Source organism: Suricata suricatta, chromosome 7 (genome assembly GCF_006229205.1).
Source record: "Suricata suricatta isolate VVHF042 chromosome 7, meerkat_22Aug2017_6uvM2_HiC, whole genome shotgun sequence".
Classification (NCBI taxonomy): domain Eukaryota; kingdom Metazoa; phylum Chordata; class Mammalia; order Carnivora; family Herpestidae; genus Suricata; species Suricata suricatta.
This window is the reverse complement of record NC_043706.1, coordinates 65,769,203-65,786,200: the sequence shown is the minus strand read 5'-3', so window position 1 is coordinate 65,786,200 and position 16,998 is coordinate 65,769,203. Positions and strand designations below refer to the sequence as shown.

Sequence of the window (16,998 nt, the reverse complement as noted above, 5' to 3'; positions counted from 1 at the left end):
TTTCTGGCCTCTTTGGGAAGGATATGAAGAAATCAAAAATTTACAAAGAAGACCAAAAGTACATACAGTCTGAACTAAGGCTGAAATTTTAATCAGAAACACCCTATAATGCTGTTTACTACCTGAGATTCATGTGGCTCTCAAAATTCCATCCAGACTCTGATGGCAGCTTAATGTGCTTTCTTTAAAGCTCTGGGCAAACATAGAAGACAATGGAAAGAAATCTCTCTCTCTCTCTCTCTCTCTCTCTCTCTCTCTCTCTCTCCCTCTGTGTAAGATATATGAAATGATTCAGTGAATATCTTAATAAATTTCATAAAAATTCTTTCTCCCTCACATGTTCCCATTGCTCCTGGTGAAATGAAGACCAAAGAAAGGAAAAGATGGGTAATTTGGACTTTTCTAATATTTTGAAATATGGTGCCTTTTCTCCACAGATTTATATACTGATCTTTTATAAGTGACTTTTACATACAAAGTCTGGGATAATCCCATGGTGTTTTACTGGTGTCTTATTTAAAGGAGAATAATTCCCATAAAAAAATAAAAGAAAAAAGTTCTACAGAGGTATATGTATATATTCAGAATTTTGTGATGCTTGAGTTACGTGTCTGCTTTTAGACATGCTTATTGTTTCTTAATTTCTTCTCTACTTTAAACATAGACTCACTTCTGTATTTAATTTTGTCTTCATATGTTGTATTGTTTTTCTTAAAGAGAGACACTGATTTGTATGAGCTTGAGATCCCACAGAATCTGGATCTATTCCTGGATTTATGCCTTTGTTTGCTGATGTTAAAGTTTAACCATGTTAAAAAATAATAATAAATAAGTAAATAAGTAAGTAATTAAGTAATTACTTTGTAGTAAAAAAAACCTCTTAAGTCAAAATTATTATGTGAGATAAGTATGTAAACAATGATTTGATCAGTGAAAGTGTATCCTGTAAAATTCAAACTCTAGTTAGGAAAACATAAAAATACCTATCTCTGAGGCAAACGTGTTTTAACAATTTCTTAAATGTCATTTGTGTTGGGAAATGGTCTGTCTGAATGCACGCTTGTACAAGCAGCCAGCCTAAGTCTGGAGTAAAGCAGAGCAACTAATTTGCTCCTTGGTTCCAAGGTCAGTTTGAATTGGGACAGAGCCCACGATACCGTGGAGAGCTCGGTAATAAGAATCCAGCTTTGGCTCCTATAATTGACTAGTGAAATAATGAACTGTAGATTCTGACTGATTGTGTGGCCCGAAGAACTGCCAAGAGTACACATTATCAGTTCCTGTGGCCTTTAAAACACTTTTGCATCCCTTTGTGTGGATTTGTGGCATAAATTGAAAGGTAAAACCTGATCCTAGAGGACAGAGCTATGGAGAATATTGTTTCATTTTTATATGCAAAAAGGCATTAAATCAATAAATATGATAATAAATATGGTTAATCATATAGTACTTCCCTTTCTCTATTTTCCCACCTTTCTTCCAAGATGTTATCTCAAAAGCAGCTTGAGGGAAAAGATTATGTTTAATTTAGGATTTTGTTTTTAATTAAAAAATACTTCTTGAAAGAAGCAGAGGAGAAATAGCCTTAAAATTAAAGCTTTGACTTGGTTACAATATGTACAATATGTAGAATATTGTCCCATTTCTATATCCTATGCTATTTCAGAGACCTGCCTGAAAAAGGTTATCTGTAGAAAAAAAGGACAATTCATCCTTCCTGCTGATTGACACTGCATGACTTTGCTTATAAGATCAACAAAACTACTGGTCTTGACAATTAATAGTAGCAACTCTTGACAATTAATACTTTTTCATAAGGAATAAAGTAAAAATCCATGATCACTTGATTCAGTTAATAGCCCCTCTTCAACCCAGCATTCTAAAGACTGAAATATAGGTAATTCTTCTTCCACATTTCAAATTTCTAATAAGCATTTAAACTAGTTTTGAAGTGGGGTATTCTTTAAAAGGCCATCAGCAAAGAGGATGAAGCTGTCTTGAATCTTTATAGCAACACAGTGACTCTTTATAAGGCATGTAACAATGGGTTTGGGCGGAATGTGTCCTCTGCTGTCTACAGTTCAAGCTCCGTAGAGACGCAACTTATGGCCGTCTTTAAGAGAGAGAGTGCAGAAGCAAAAAGCCCAGCTAGTGACCTCCTGCCTTTTGATTCCAACAAAATTGAGAGTGAAGGAGTCCCTCATGGAGTGATGGAGGAAGACAAGCAGCCAGAAATGTATCTCACGGCTTCAGACCTCAAAAATCTAATCAGCAGAGCACTAGAGGAAGACAAATCCTTGGATGTGGAAACAATTCAGTTCACTGATGGTCAGTTTCATAGTTCTGGATTTATTCTCATTTTGACAGAGACACTAAGAAGTGTAGACTGTCTCAGGATCGCTGTCATTTTAACTTGGGCCTTATAGAGTCAATCATTTGTGTGACAGGCACATCACACATAGTATCATTCCTCTTTCCTCATTCCAACCTGTGTCTCATTGGATGAGCGTTTGGTGCTACTTCACATCAAAAATAGGTCTAGGAGAAGCCCAGAGTTTCAGTTGAGGAGTTCAGCCACAGTCATGCAATGGAGTCCAGGTAGAAAGAAGCACCCATGGACAGTTCTGTTTCATTGGTACAACCCAGATTCCCTCACCCAGTAAATTGATTGAATCCCAAAAGGAAAAGGATGGCAGATTATTAGAATAGAATAGGATAACATGATGAGAGTTTAATTAAAAAAAAAAAAAAGACTGTTTTTTATAAAGTCTTCCCCAATACACAAAGGAATAGGACAGTTCCCTGGGGCCAGAAGTAGCAAGCCCCCATTACATGCCTCTAGGCATGAAGGATTTGCCTATAGTTTAAGCCATCCCAAAGCCAGAGAGCAGAAAAATCATTACTATAGCCATACAAGTCAGCATCCTAGGGCAGAGAGTAGCAGGGAAAGGAGAGAAGAGTGGATCTAACAAGGTCAGCAAGATCATTAGGCACACTCATCATTCTCAGAGGGTATCTGGAGGGACCCAGGAGCCTAGAACTCCTCACTAAGCCCAGCACTCTTTGCATAATAGATGGACACTAGAAGTGACATTTTAGTATGACATGGCATGAAACTGGCGTTCTCTGCCAGTTCGATTTCTCTGGCTTAGGCAGTCAAACTCAACACTGGAAAACATCAAAAGATCTCTTGGGACAACATGCAGGGCAAGGGAATCTCCTAGGCAAGAAAAGGTGAGCGTCAGATTCATCTCAGAGACCATTTGATACTCCGGTTTATCTCTGTTCAAACTTTTGAGATGCTCTGAGAATCAGGCCTCAGGGTAGAGGTAGAACTCTGCAAATGGCCCTTGGTTCCAGCATTTGTTCTAGCTATTTCTTTCCTTGTTAGCTTAATTATATCTTCATCCCCACTGGCCTAGCCAATCAACCTGCCTGCTTGATCCAAATCTATACAATAAAGCTAAACATCCTAAAAGTCCACTTAAATAACTGTTCTTATCACATAAACCTACAAAATGTACCCCCTGCATTTGTCTTTCAATTTATTATTCAGATCAGTGACCGTTAGTGTATGTGATGCTGACATCTGAATGATTTGCTATACCACTCCTTAAAAACTGATTATTGCCACAGTTTTCAACCCTAACTGTTTTAGTAACCCAATCACAAAAGAAAAAAGGACAAAGAAAGAAATACTCAAACCTTGTGACTTTTCACCTTGCAGAATTTTTGGGGTCATTGCCAGGCTCTGGTCCCAACTTCCAGTTGGTGCTGCCCACACGCCTTGCCGATATCACAAAGGTAAGTGAGTCTGTTGTTCCTTCATTATTCCAATAGGAACAAAGCCTTCCATAGGGAAAAAAAATCAGCTTAAAGACTGAACAGAACAAAATCTTCTTTGACATGCTAATTACAATTTTTTTTCTGTGTTTTACAGGCAGTAGTTGGTTGCCACTTCCATTTTCTGTGTTAATAGAATACAAGTTACATTTCAAATACCCTAAAATTCAAAATTTTCTTCAATATAGTTAGATCTTTGTTTTGAGTAATGTCAGGATTTGCTGTATTAATAAAACCAACACATGTTCATGAACTGAAAAGAATACTTAAAGCAGAATATATAATTTGATTTTGACTTTCAGAAATAAATATAAACATGTTTACTTTATAAGTTTTTTTCTTAAATCTTAAGGCCTTACCTATATTTATTGTGAGGTTTTTATAAATATAATGTCTTCAAAAGTAAAAATAATAAATTCTGTAATGATTTTTGTATTTCATTTAAAGCTATGTCCATTTAATTTATGCCAAAAGTTGTCACTGGGGTATTGATAAATGGAAGTGATGACTGAGCTCTATTCCCTCTTTAAATGAAGGAATTCATAAATTCAACCATGATTGGCAATTCATCATATTTCAGTTATAAGTTAGCCCTACCTAGGCAGATTCAATTAGTCAAGAGGGCAATTGATCATATTTTATCACTGTATCAATGCATGTTTTCCTTTCCGAACAAATTTCTATATCACATCCTATATCAGAATCCATAGTAGATTCAAATCAACTAAAAAATCATTTACTTATATTTAAGTGAAGGGGAAAAAAAAAGAGAGTGTAGCCCTTCCCACATACAGGGAAATGTCACTTCTCAACATCTTTCTAAATTCATTCTTTAGGACACTATATTGAGTCCAGAACTTCCTCTTGATCAATCCAGTCTTGAGACAGTGGACAGAACAGGACACAGTCCACCTGGTAAGTTTTTTTTACCACAAAGTCTATGTTAGCTAACAACCTCCTCTTTGAGGAATCCATCTATGACACTTCCTCCAAGACCAGTGATAAAGTCATCCTTGACTCAGGACAGGTTTCCTCACACCACCATTCGAGCAGAAGAGCAATCCATTTAACCTCTCATGTCAGTGTCCTTCCTTCAGCTCTAGGCCCTGGGCCTGCAGAGAGCACTGACATCCCTTTGCTGATGGATCTGGTGAAAGAAACTGAAGTAAAACTAGTACCAAGTGCCACCCACACAGAATAGCCATCTCTGTGAGGCCTCAAAACTAAAAGTTCATCAGGACAAGGTAGATCATAAGACAGAAGTCCACAACAACGGGCTATGGCAACCGAGGATTGGTCTTTTACAATCAATATGTGTCCTCTGTTCACTACATACGGCCTGACCGTCTGTGTGGTTTCTTTCATGCCAGTTAGCTTATGTGTAATTGATAAATAAGGATGTCAGTAAACATTGAAATCCTCTTGGTTCACTTTTGAATTCCAAAAATGTTTATTTTTGTGACTATAGAGGTAAGCTTTATCACAGTTGAAGAGAAATTTTTAGCAATTTATGAAGACTTTAAGAAAAAAATGAAAATTCTGCAGCAGAGTCTTTTTTAGTGCAAGAAGGAGCTGACTTAGTGGCTTTAATAACCCCTGTGTTTTCCACATTATACAGCTTTATGTGAAATTGTAGGTAAAAATGTCTTTAAGAAAACATGAACCCCAGGTTATAAGGCTGATGAGGATGCACTGTGGTTCTAAACCAAATGACAGTGAAGATTTCTTTGATATTTTTAAATGTTTTCCATTCTTAATTTTTTTTAATTTAAGTATAATTAACATGTTAGTTTCAGGTATACAGTATAATGATTCAATAATTCTATACATTTCTCTGTGCTCAATAATATAAGTGTATTCTTAATCTGCTTTATCTATTTCACCCATCCCTCCATGCACCTACCACCTGGCCACCTACAGCTTTTTATCTGTGCTTAAGAGTCTGGTTTTTTGTTAGTCTCCTTTTTCCTTTGTTCATTTGTTGTTTCTTATATTCCACATATGAGCTAAATCACATGGTATTTGTCTTGCTCTTATTTATTTAACTTAGCATTATACTCTTTAGGTCCATCTATGTTAGTGCAAATGGCAAGATTTCATTCTTTCTTATGACTAATAGTCCATTGTATATATGTATCACATCTTCTTTATATATTCATCTATCCAAGGACAGTAGGGTTGCTTCCATATCTTAGCTATTGTAAATAATGCTGCAATAAACATGGAGGTATATACATATTTTCAAATTAGTGTTTTCATTTTCTTTGGGCAAATACCCAGTAGTATAATTACTGGATCATATGGTAATTTTATTTTTAATTTTCCAAAGAAACTTCATACTGTTTTCCACATGGTTGAATAACTTTGCATTCCCGCCAAAGAGCATGAGGCTTTCTTTTTCTCCACATCCTTGCCAACACTTGTCAATGCTTGTGTTTTTTATTTTAGCCATTCTGACAGGTAGTCAGGTGATGTCTCATGGTGGTTTTAATTCGCATTTCCCTGATGAGTAGTGATACTGAGCAACTTTTCATGTATCTATTAGCCATCTCTATGTTTTCTTTGGAAAAATGTCTATTCAGATCCTTTGCCCATTTTTTAATTAGATTATTTGTGGGGGGTTTTTTTGGTGTTGAGTTATATAAGCCTTTATATATGTTAGATATTAACCCTCTATCAGATCTATCATTTACAAATACCTTCTCCATTTGGTAGGTTGCCTTTTTGTTTTGTTGACAGTTTCCTTCTTTGTGCAAAAGCTTTTTATTTTGGTATAGTCCCCATAGTTTAATTTTGCTTTTGTTACCTTTGCCAGAGGAGTCTTATCTGGAAAAATGTTTCTATAGCTGATGTCAAATTACTGTGTTATGGCTGATGTTTTTAATAGGATTGTTACTGTTTTAGTTAGGGCTCTCTTTACAAAATTCTACAGGTTTTGAGTGATTTACCTCAATCCTATTTTCCTCATAAACACTATGTGCAATTAGTATTGCAATTGCAATTAGTATGCAATTTTGTGAAATACAAGGTTTATCACAAATACACATATGGCATGCAAGAAGAACCACCCATACAGATTTACAGGATTACCAGTGGATGAGTGTTAACTGCATGATCCAATTATTCATCGCTGCATTATAAACCAACCATCCTGAAAGGTTGTGGCTTAAAACAGCAATCATTTATTTTGCCCATAAATCTGAAATGTGGGCAGGGATCCGTTAGGACAGCTCTTCTGTATCCCATGTAGTGTCAGCTCGAGTATCTCAAGCTAACGGGTATTGAACATCTTTTTCCAAGTGGGTTCACTGGCTGGCCAATCAGTACTCAACCACAGCTATTGGCTGGTTGGTGCGGGGTGGAGTGGGGTGGGGTTCATTTCTTTTCTATGTAGGCCTCTTCAACAGGGCTGCTTGGACATCCTTAAGGCTTGGCAACATGGATTCAAAGAGTGAATATTGCAAGAGGCAGACAGTAGAAGCTGCCAATCTCTTAACTGCTCAGAATTAGTGTCACTCTGTCCAATTTTAATGAGCCATAGAGCTCATCTCGATTCAGGAAGAGGGAACATAGACCTTATCTCTTGATGGGAGAAGTTTCAAAAACCTTATGGCCATTTATAATCAACTACAATCCACATCAACCACTATTTTGACTCTCAAAGTATTTAAAAGTTGGTTGTGTAAGACAAAACAAACCTTCTTGTTTGTGATAGTAAATGCTCACTGGATTCCTTTCTTTCATTATATCATAAAGCTGATTAAAGATCAGCATTTCAGGTAGATTAATAAAAATGACACTATATGATGAGTGTGTTATTGTTTTTTCAAAATTAATTTACTGTTGTCATTATATTTATATATTCCTTCCACTCATGATTGTACTTTAGAACACTAAAGCGGGAAGGAATCTTAGACATAATCTAGTTTAGCCACTGTGCTTCATGGATAAGAAAACCAAGACTAGAAATGTGAGGTGCTTTGCTCAAGGTCACACCTTAGTTGATCACAAAGCCAGGACTGTCAGTCAGAGATCTTCCACCTACTAAATTATGTTTGGCTTAAGTACCCCTCATTGAAAAAAAAGATTCCCTTAAATTTGCTTTGCCTTCCAACCAAGGCTTTTCTCTCTGTGTCACTACACTGTCAGGTTTTTTTTAAGTTTCACCAAAGTTTCACCTCTAACCATATATTACAGGGACACAACTTCCACAAAAATCACTGATGACTTCCTAATTAAGCAATTTAGCAGCCTTATTTTCATCTTTATTTTACCTGATATTTATGGAAAGGGCTTCTGTTGGCTACTCCCTTCCTGAAACTTCTTCATTTGGCTTCCACAAAATAACTTCTTGGTTCTTCTCATATTTCCTGATTCCTCCTCCTCTACCTCCTGCACTAGGCCTTATTATTACATGTTTTTAAACATGACGGAGGGGCAGAGAGGGAGAGAGAGAATCCCAAGCAGACCCAATGCTGTCAGCACAGAGCCAGAAATGGGGCTCAATCTCATAAACCCAAGAGATCATGACCTGAGCCAAAATCAAGAGCCATACTTACCCAACTAAGCCACCCAGGTGCCCCTAATTTTAAAAAAGTTATGGAAGAAAAGACAAAGCAAAAAACAAAATGAAATAAAAACAAAACTCAGAAAACTCTTTTGGAGTAATAAAACAATTTTGGGTGGTGTTTTGTACAACATTGTGAATTTACAAATTTGTGATTACTGAATTGTTCACTTTAAAATTTTATGTTATTTTTCTTTTTAAACATTTATTCATTTTTGAGAGACAGAGAGAGATAGAGCTTGAGTGGGGGAGGGGCAGAGAAAGGGAGACACAATCAGAAGCAGGCTCCAGGCTCTGAGCTGTCAGCGCAGAGCCCAAGGTGGGACTTGAACTCACAGATGGCAACATCATGACCTGAGCTGAAGTTGGATGCTGAACTGATTGAGCCACCCAGGCACCCCCAAAATTTTATGGTTTTTTTCACCTCAATAATTTTTAAAAAATCAGATGACTCTGGAGGGGGAAATTGTTTACCAAATAAACATTACAAGGTTCTTTAAGTTTGCTTTGGGTAGCTCGTCAATTTGCCTCTGAGTTTCTTCCTTCACTGGAGATGCATAATGAATTCCAAAGCCCAGTTCATCCCAGCAGTTCTATGAGGAGCTAGGTGCTGATAGTCTGCTTTAATTTAAGGATTGATTTTAGAGTATCTAGAGGAATGAATGTGCTGCATAACTTTTAGTCAATGTTCCATAAATAAAAATCATATCTCATAACTCAGCTTTTGATTAGTATTGACCAAGAAGCACTGCATTTGCTGACATGGGCCTAGAGTGCAAATATTCTATGTTGCCAATTAAAGGCAGACCCATATGCTTTCATAATCAGCTCAGCTGGGGAGAGAAATACTATGTCTTAGTGAAAAATTAAGACTCTAACTAAGAAGTATCCTGATAAAAAGGCATTTTGCTTATATACATAGAAATGGGGAGGGGGCGGGAGATGAGCACTCTAGGCAAGACCAAAGCTTCCCTCCTTCATAAGACACTTCTGAGTCTCTCCCGTGCACAGTTAAATGACAACTAGACTCCAAAGTTCTGCACCATGATATTACTGAGATAATTTTAGCCTGGAAAATCTTTAAGGTTAGTGTCACCAAACGCCCACCAAGCCATTAAAATCTCAGTAAAGCAGTCACAGAAATCTCTCAGTTTAAGCAGTTTGATTCAGTAGTTAATCCCTTGAGATAAAGTACTTGGAAAATATGCCTCTAGAACACTAAATGAATTGTTATCTTGTATAAAATTCTGAGATCTTTTATTATTAACATTTTTTAGGGTAGTTGATCCTAAGCCATTTTTTCTTACAGAGCCAATTAATTGTTAAGATCACTCCTATTTCATTAAAATGAGAGTATAAAGTATCAGAGAACCTCAACATTCTGTCTTCTTTGTAACATGCTTCTAACTTGTTCAGAAGTTTTATTGGGGCACCTGGATGGCTCAGTCAGTTAAGTGTCCGACTTGGCTCGGGTCATAATCTCACAGTTCATGAGTTCAAGCCCTGCATCCAGCTCTATGCTGACATTTAGAGCCTGGAGCCTGCTTCAGATTCTGTGTCTCCCTCTCTCTCTCTCTCTCTCTGCCCCTCCCCTCCTGTGCTCTCTCTTTCTCTCTCTCAAAAATAAATAAACATTTAAAATAAAGTTATCAACCTTTTAAAAGTTTATTTATTTTTTGAGAGAGACAGAGAGAGTTCCAGCAGGGGAAAGGCAGAGAGAGAGGGAGAAAGAGAATCTCAAGCAGGCTCTGCAATGTCAGCACAGAGCCCAATGTGGGGCTCAAGCCCACAAAACTGTGGGGCTCAAACCCACAAAGCTGAGATCATGACCTGAGCTGAAATCAAGAGTCAGACCCTTAACCGACTGAGCCACCCAGGTACCCCAATTTTATCAACTTTTTTGTGGTTTGGTGTGGTTTCATTTGTTTTAGATGTGTGTAGACACCAATGCAATTTTCTTTTCACTTGTTAGAATGATCATCTGGTCTATCTCTTCAGTGTTCTCTCTCTCAAGTTACGCTACTTTCATTTGTTGAACATTCCATTTAAGTTGTAAGCCAGATCTCTTAATAAATTGCAATATTTTAAATGGTGAAGAAGCAAACTTCAGGCAGAGCTATTCTGCTATTGGACTTATTTTATCTTTTATTCCACTGTATTAGTCTAGATTCTCCAGAAAAATAGAACCAATAGGAGATTTATATCAATATCTATATCTGATTAATATCAAGAATTGGCTCATGTGTGGTTATGGAAGCTAAAAAGCCCCACGATGTTCAGTCACAAGCTGGAGACCCAGGAGAGCCAATGGCATGAGCTCCAGTCTGAGTTGAAGTCCAAAGGCAGGAAAACCAGTTCCCCACCTCAAACAAACATGGTCTAGCAAAGAGGAATTCTCCCTTACTTAGCCTTTTGTCCTTATTCAGACCTCCCACTGAGTAGATGAGGCCCATATTAGGGAGGGCAATCTACTTTACTCCATCTCTGTATTCAAATGTTAGTTGCATCCAGCAATGCCCTCACAAACATACCCAGAATAATGTTTAATCAAATATCTGGGCACCCTGTGGCCCAGTCAAGTTGATCCATAAAATTGGCTATCACATCCCATCTAGGTAATACATGAAAATTATCACCCATTTCTAAAGTTTCTTAATCTCACACTCAGCATTTGACTCCTTTGACAGGAATCAGTGGGATGAGCTAAACTGAATGAACTTAACAGAGAACACAGCCGCTATATTTCATGAAGTTAAGGATTCAGTCTGTCTCTACTTTTTGTAAAATCATCAGTGTCCAGCCATATACTTGACACATACTAGGCAAGCTATTAAAATATGTTGAGTGACTGAAAGAATAAATGAATGAATTTGTATCATAATACTGCCATGGAAGTCAGAGTTGATAGGAATAATTTTATTATTTCCCTTTTTGCCCTACCTGCTAAGAAGCTCTGAGAGAGCCAACTCAGTGATCCAGAAACAGTGATCTGCCATCTATTCTGTTCACACCTCCCACCGCGGCCAAAATATGTCCTCCATATTCATGCTTTTGTGACTTTGCACAAATTATTTTCTCTCATGCTTATAATTCCCTTCCATTCTTTTATCCTGATGATTTCCTACTCATGCTTTAAGTTCCAGCTAATATGCCACCTCCTCTGTGAAGCTTTCCCAACTGCTCCCTAAAACAACTCATAATTACCATCTGTTCCCTGACTCCATAATGAAAAAGTATATATAGTGCCATCAAACATTTATACTTGGTATTAAAATTATATATATGCATGTCTGGTATCCTTCCAAGACTGAATTCCTGAAATGAAAGACCATGTTTTTTAAAAAATCCTTGGGCACCTGGGTGAGGGCTCAGTTGGTTGAGCTACTGACTCTTGATTTTGGATCAGGTCATGATCTCATGGTTCCTGAGTTCAAGCCCTGTATCAGCCTCCATGCTGACAGTGAATAAACTTTTAAAAAAATCTTGCACTCAACACAGTGTCTGGCACATGATTGGGGTTTCATAACTATTTGTTATTGTTGTTGAACCTAATGAAACTATCTATCACTGTTTTTAGTCTTTAGACTGTAAACTCCTAGAGGATATGCCTCACTCTGTGTAAGTCCTCATGCAGCTCAGGACAACCCAATAGGTAAGATGATGGAAGGTGATAGTCCTCCCAAGGAAATACTTTTATCAAAATAAGAGTGCTGAAAAACTTTAATCAATTTCATGTATGATACATTAACTACCACACTCATTAATGTGTAGGTATGAAGTAGAAGAAATATGTAATCAACTACTCTGCTAGCCAGAAACTTTTCATATCCTAACGCTTAATCATGAAGGCCTGGCAAAGATGTTATTTAAATCGCTCCCCTTTAGGATGAAAGGATAATAGTAAGACTTGGAAAGATTTCTAAGAAAAACCCAGCTGAACTTTAAACCACTGTGGCCAATATTTTTGTCTTTTTTTCCTTGTAATTATAAGTTGAGGATAGAACAGTAAGTCTCCGTAATAGGAATATGCTGCTGATAAAAATTGTTCAGAGAGACCCAGGAGGTAATGCCATCTGAAGGAAAGACGGTGTAGCCATTCAGCAAAGGCTTGCAAGTACACTGTGTCCATAGATGCAATCTCCACAGTGCCGGGGAAAGATCAACAGTGAACTGAAGTCCGTCCAGCTCTCAAATCTGGTCATTCTAGATTTAACCTAGATATCAAGTGAGATAGCACTGATCTTCAAAACTTAAGTCTGGGAAATTCAGTGCCCTGCCCTAAGTTTGGGCAATTCCTAAGAAAATTTGTGTTTTGAGTTTGTGCCTTCTATGGATTTCACATTACTCCCTTGCTGTACCACGCTAGTCGGCCCTCTATTCTCTCAAAACTCCCCTCAGTGACCATTCCTTTCCCAGGCTCTTCCCAACTCCCTCCTCAAATTATGAGTCTATTGTGCAGAATAGTACTCGTTTAATCTCTTTCTAACAGTTTACTGAACTGAGACCACATGTTTCTAAGATAAATTCTGCCGATCCTGCAAGAGCAAAAGCAGGCAGAAGCATTTGTCATTAGAAGTTGCATCTTCCAGGGCTCCTGGGAGCTCAGTCACTTTTGCATCCAACCCTGGCTCAGGTCATGATCTCATGGTTCATGAGTTTGGTTCATGAGTCCAAGCCCTGCATCAGCCTTGCTGCTGTCAGCACAGAGCCCTCTTCTGTCCTCTGTCCCTTTCTCTCTCTGCCCCACCCCACCTCTGTTTCAGATATAAATAAAACATTTTTTAAAAAAGAAATATCATCTTTCACTTCCTTTGCCCCACACGGTCATCACTTGAACATACTCATTCACATATTCAGGGGATGCTAGGTACTGAGCAGTGTTCAGTAACTCCCAGCAACTTCATCTCATCTTCTGCCACCATTCCTAATTCTTTCCTCCTTCCTCAGGGGAGCTCTCTTTTTCCTCTGTATCACTTCAGTTCACTCTCTGGTTTTACCTCATTTGGCACTGGTACACATTGATTTTTTTTTCCAAGAGCTCCATATAGATTCCCTGCTTGTCTTTAGATGAGAGACTGGCCCTGGCCCATCATAGATGAAATGCAGGGCACTGTAGGCCGCAGAGCCAACCACCTATTCACGTGCCAGTAAAGCAGAGTGAAAAGATTTCAACAAGTTCACCTAGTTAGTAATGGCTCTCTGGGATGCTGTGCTTATTTTGTTTATTCAACAAGTATTTATGTTGTGCTTATTAGGTATAGGGGATAAAATGGTAGATAAATACTCCATGCCTATCATCGTTTGAGTCTCCCACAAAACAGATCCTGAGATGAGGATTTGATCATAAGGAGGTGGTTTGGAGATGATCCCAGGAAACGCAGTAAAGGAACAGGGAACTAAAACAAAAAAGGGAAGGAAACCAATGCAGGCAATTAGCCCTGTGACCACTAGAGCTCATCAATGGTGTGCTGGCAAATTTTTAATAACCAATCCTAAAAGGGGGAGGGGGGCAGGGATATATATGCATATATAAATTTATTACAAAATTTGGTTGATACAAAAGATACTGTGTAGGGACTCCTGGGAGGCTCAGTCAGTTAAGTGTCCAACTCTTGATTGTGGCTCAGGTCATGATCTCATGGTTCATGAGCTCGGGCCCCACGTCGAGGCCTGTGTACTGACAGTGAGGAGGCTGCTTGGAATTCTCTCTCTCTCTCTCTCTCTCTCTCTCCCACCTTCTCTCTCTGCCCCTCCCTCACTCATGCTGCGTGTGCTCTGTCTTTCAAAATAAATAAATAAACTAAAAAAAGATGCACAATTTATAATTTATATGTATATATTATTATTATTATTATTATTATTATTATCATTATCATTACTACACAGCCAACTGATTTTCCCAAGGAGATAATATTTAAACTGAGATCTGATGACAGGAAGATAAAAACAAAACTTGGGGAGGGCCGGGAGAGTGTTTTGGGCTGAGGGGAGCAGGGGAAGCTGGAAGGAGCCTGGCAAATTGCAGGAAAGCCAAGCCAGCGGAGCTAGAGCACAAGGGGTTGGGGAGCGTTTGAAAACAGCAAGGCGCTAGAAACACAGAGCTTCATAAGCCCTGTGAATAACCATTAAAGGGTTGTAAGCAGAGGAAGGATACATCAAATTTGAGTTTAAATAGGTCTTACTGCATTGTGGAGAATTGGCTGGGAGTGGGAAAATGCAAGCAATCAATTAGAAGAGTCTTAACAACAGTCTAGGCTAGAAATGTTGATAGCTCGGACATGAGTGATAGAAAGGGAGATGAACACAAGTGAATTGATCGAGTGGTATTTAAGTGGTAAAATCATTATGAAGAATTCTGAAGCCATGAATAGGTTCAGCGAGAAAGCCTGACCCGATTAATGAGCGGTGTCTGCAACAGGCTCATCAGTGGGAAGTGGCTATATATGTGTCTGCAGTGTCTGTAATGAGGCTAGTGAACTCCCAGGTGTCCAAATATTTTCTTTTTGTTACCACTTTACGGTCATGCGACTAGCGAGCATGTCCTTAGAGATGCCAACCTTTGCTGGTACTCAGATCCTTGACATGGTCAATTTTATCATTTCCATCCATTTTTGTTGGCTTACTTTTACATCAAAGGAAGATTGATAAGTATCCATTATTGGCAATGCTTTTGATCAATCTGTCCAGTATTTTACAGAGAAAATAAGAGACCAATAAATACAGGAAACTGTGCTGCATAAATAAGTAGATATAATGATTCACGGGGACTCAGGAGTTCTCTTTATGATCTGCTTTAGGAAACTATTTCCAAGATTACTTTTTTTTTTAATGTTTGTTTATTTTTGAGGGTGGGAGAGGGGCAGAGAGAGAGGACACAGAATCCAAAGCAGGCTCCAGGCTCTGAGCAAGTAGCACAGAGCCCAACATAGGGCTGGAACCCACGAACCATGAAATCATGACCAGAACATGACAGACACTCAACAGACTGAGCCACACAGGCACCTCCCCCCCAGATTACATTAAATCTATAGAACTAGTAGCATCTATGTGGACTTGGTCCCCCTTGATCCCACTTTAAAGGTTCCATTATAACAACCCGTGGGTTTTGTTTGTTTAATTTCAGTTTTTGGTATCTGTCTTATTTTTCACTTTTGGTGTAGCATCTGCCTTGTCACTTCTCGCTTCTTGGAGTGGCCACTAGCATACTGCAGTTGTATTTGTATTTACCTCAGTGTAGCTAAAATGCCAGCACTGCACCAGGGCCGGAAAACCAGCATGCAGCAGCTCTTGGCTCAGCAAGCAGTGTGCCCTGCACCAAGGAGCACTGTGGCCTCTTCACAGATTATATGGACGCCGTCTTGTTTCTGTTAACTTTCACACTTGGTGGCACTGAAACAATGAGAACAACCTTGTTGAGCTCTGGTCTCTGGATCATCCTTCAGTGGAAGACAGCTCTAATGACTAGGAGAATGTCTCCGCATGAATAAGCCCTGAAATGAATTTCAAAATGAAGCCATTGTGACAACTTTAACAAAAATCTTAACTTAAAAAACCAATCGCACCATTATTACATGTGGACAATAGAGAAAGTTTTCAGAAGGAAAAGTGAGACAAAAAGAAGAAAGAGTAAGGTGACGATTCACAGGGAAAACATTTTAGGAAATACATCATCATCAATAACACAATGCCATCATTAGGATAAGAATGCATGGCCACATATATCTGCAGTGTTTCCAAGACCTAGATTTCGGGGTAAATTAAAATTTCCTGTTGAACAACTCTTAATCACAACAGTACCAGGACTTCAGCATGGCTGTTCAACAAGCAGAGAGAACAGCTCTGAAGAAGTTTAAGTTCACACTAGATGACAGTGCGCTTTCCATTATTTTCTTTTTTCTTTTTGTTTTTAATATTTTATATATTTTTGAGGGAGAGAGAGCATACACAGCAAGCCTGATGTGGGTTTCAAGCTCACAAACTGCAAGATCATGACCCCAGCCAGAGTCAGCTGCTCAACCAACTGAACCACCCAGGTGCTCCTCCATTGTTTTATTTATGCAAGACCTACATATATGAAATAGGAGCAGAGTAAGATTTTATGTATGACAAATAATGACAAAGTGTTTTTCTGGATGAAGCTTATGTTTATAATTGTCTTAGGTCACAGGAGAAGAAAATCAGTGAGAGGCAGGGGCATCAAAGGCCTACACACAACTAGCTGTATGTGGACCCCAAAGGAAGCATTGGGCTTTGCCAAAGAAAAGGGAGATGACCAAGTAGAATAAGTTTCATGAGAAAAAATGCAGAGCCTGAGGTATGAGACAGAGAAATATATAGATAAAGATATGGATAAGCAGGGCCTTAAAAGTCAGGGGGAAGAAAACTTCTTCTGAGTTTCCAGGAAAAAGAGAGGAATGACGAAAACGGGCCTTAGGAAAGTTGGTCAGACGACAGCTTGGTGGATGAAAAGTTGTGAGGGATTTTGTCCCATATCTGATGTACAGCTTCAGGGCCATGGTAGAGGGGAAGAAAGAAGAGATAATAAAAGATTTTATTTTCAAAAATAAAATAAAGTTTAAACATAACCT

At 38.4% G+C, this 16,998-nt stretch overlaps 1 protein-coding gene across 1 annotated transcript in view; it reads left to right on the top strand.

Moving 5' to 3' along the window:
* The window catches only part of IMPG1 (interphotoreceptor matrix proteoglycan 1), a 127,084-nt gene that overhangs the window by 52,676 nt on the left and 57,410 nt on the right, over positions 1-16,998 (top strand). Inside the window, 4 exon segments of the mRNA XM_029945371.1 lie at positions 367-387; positions 2,081-2,328; positions 3,728-3,804; positions 4,680-4,758. Coding sequence (XP_029801231.1) covers positions 367-387; positions 2,081-2,328; positions 3,728-3,804; positions 4,680-4,758 — 425 coding nt within the window.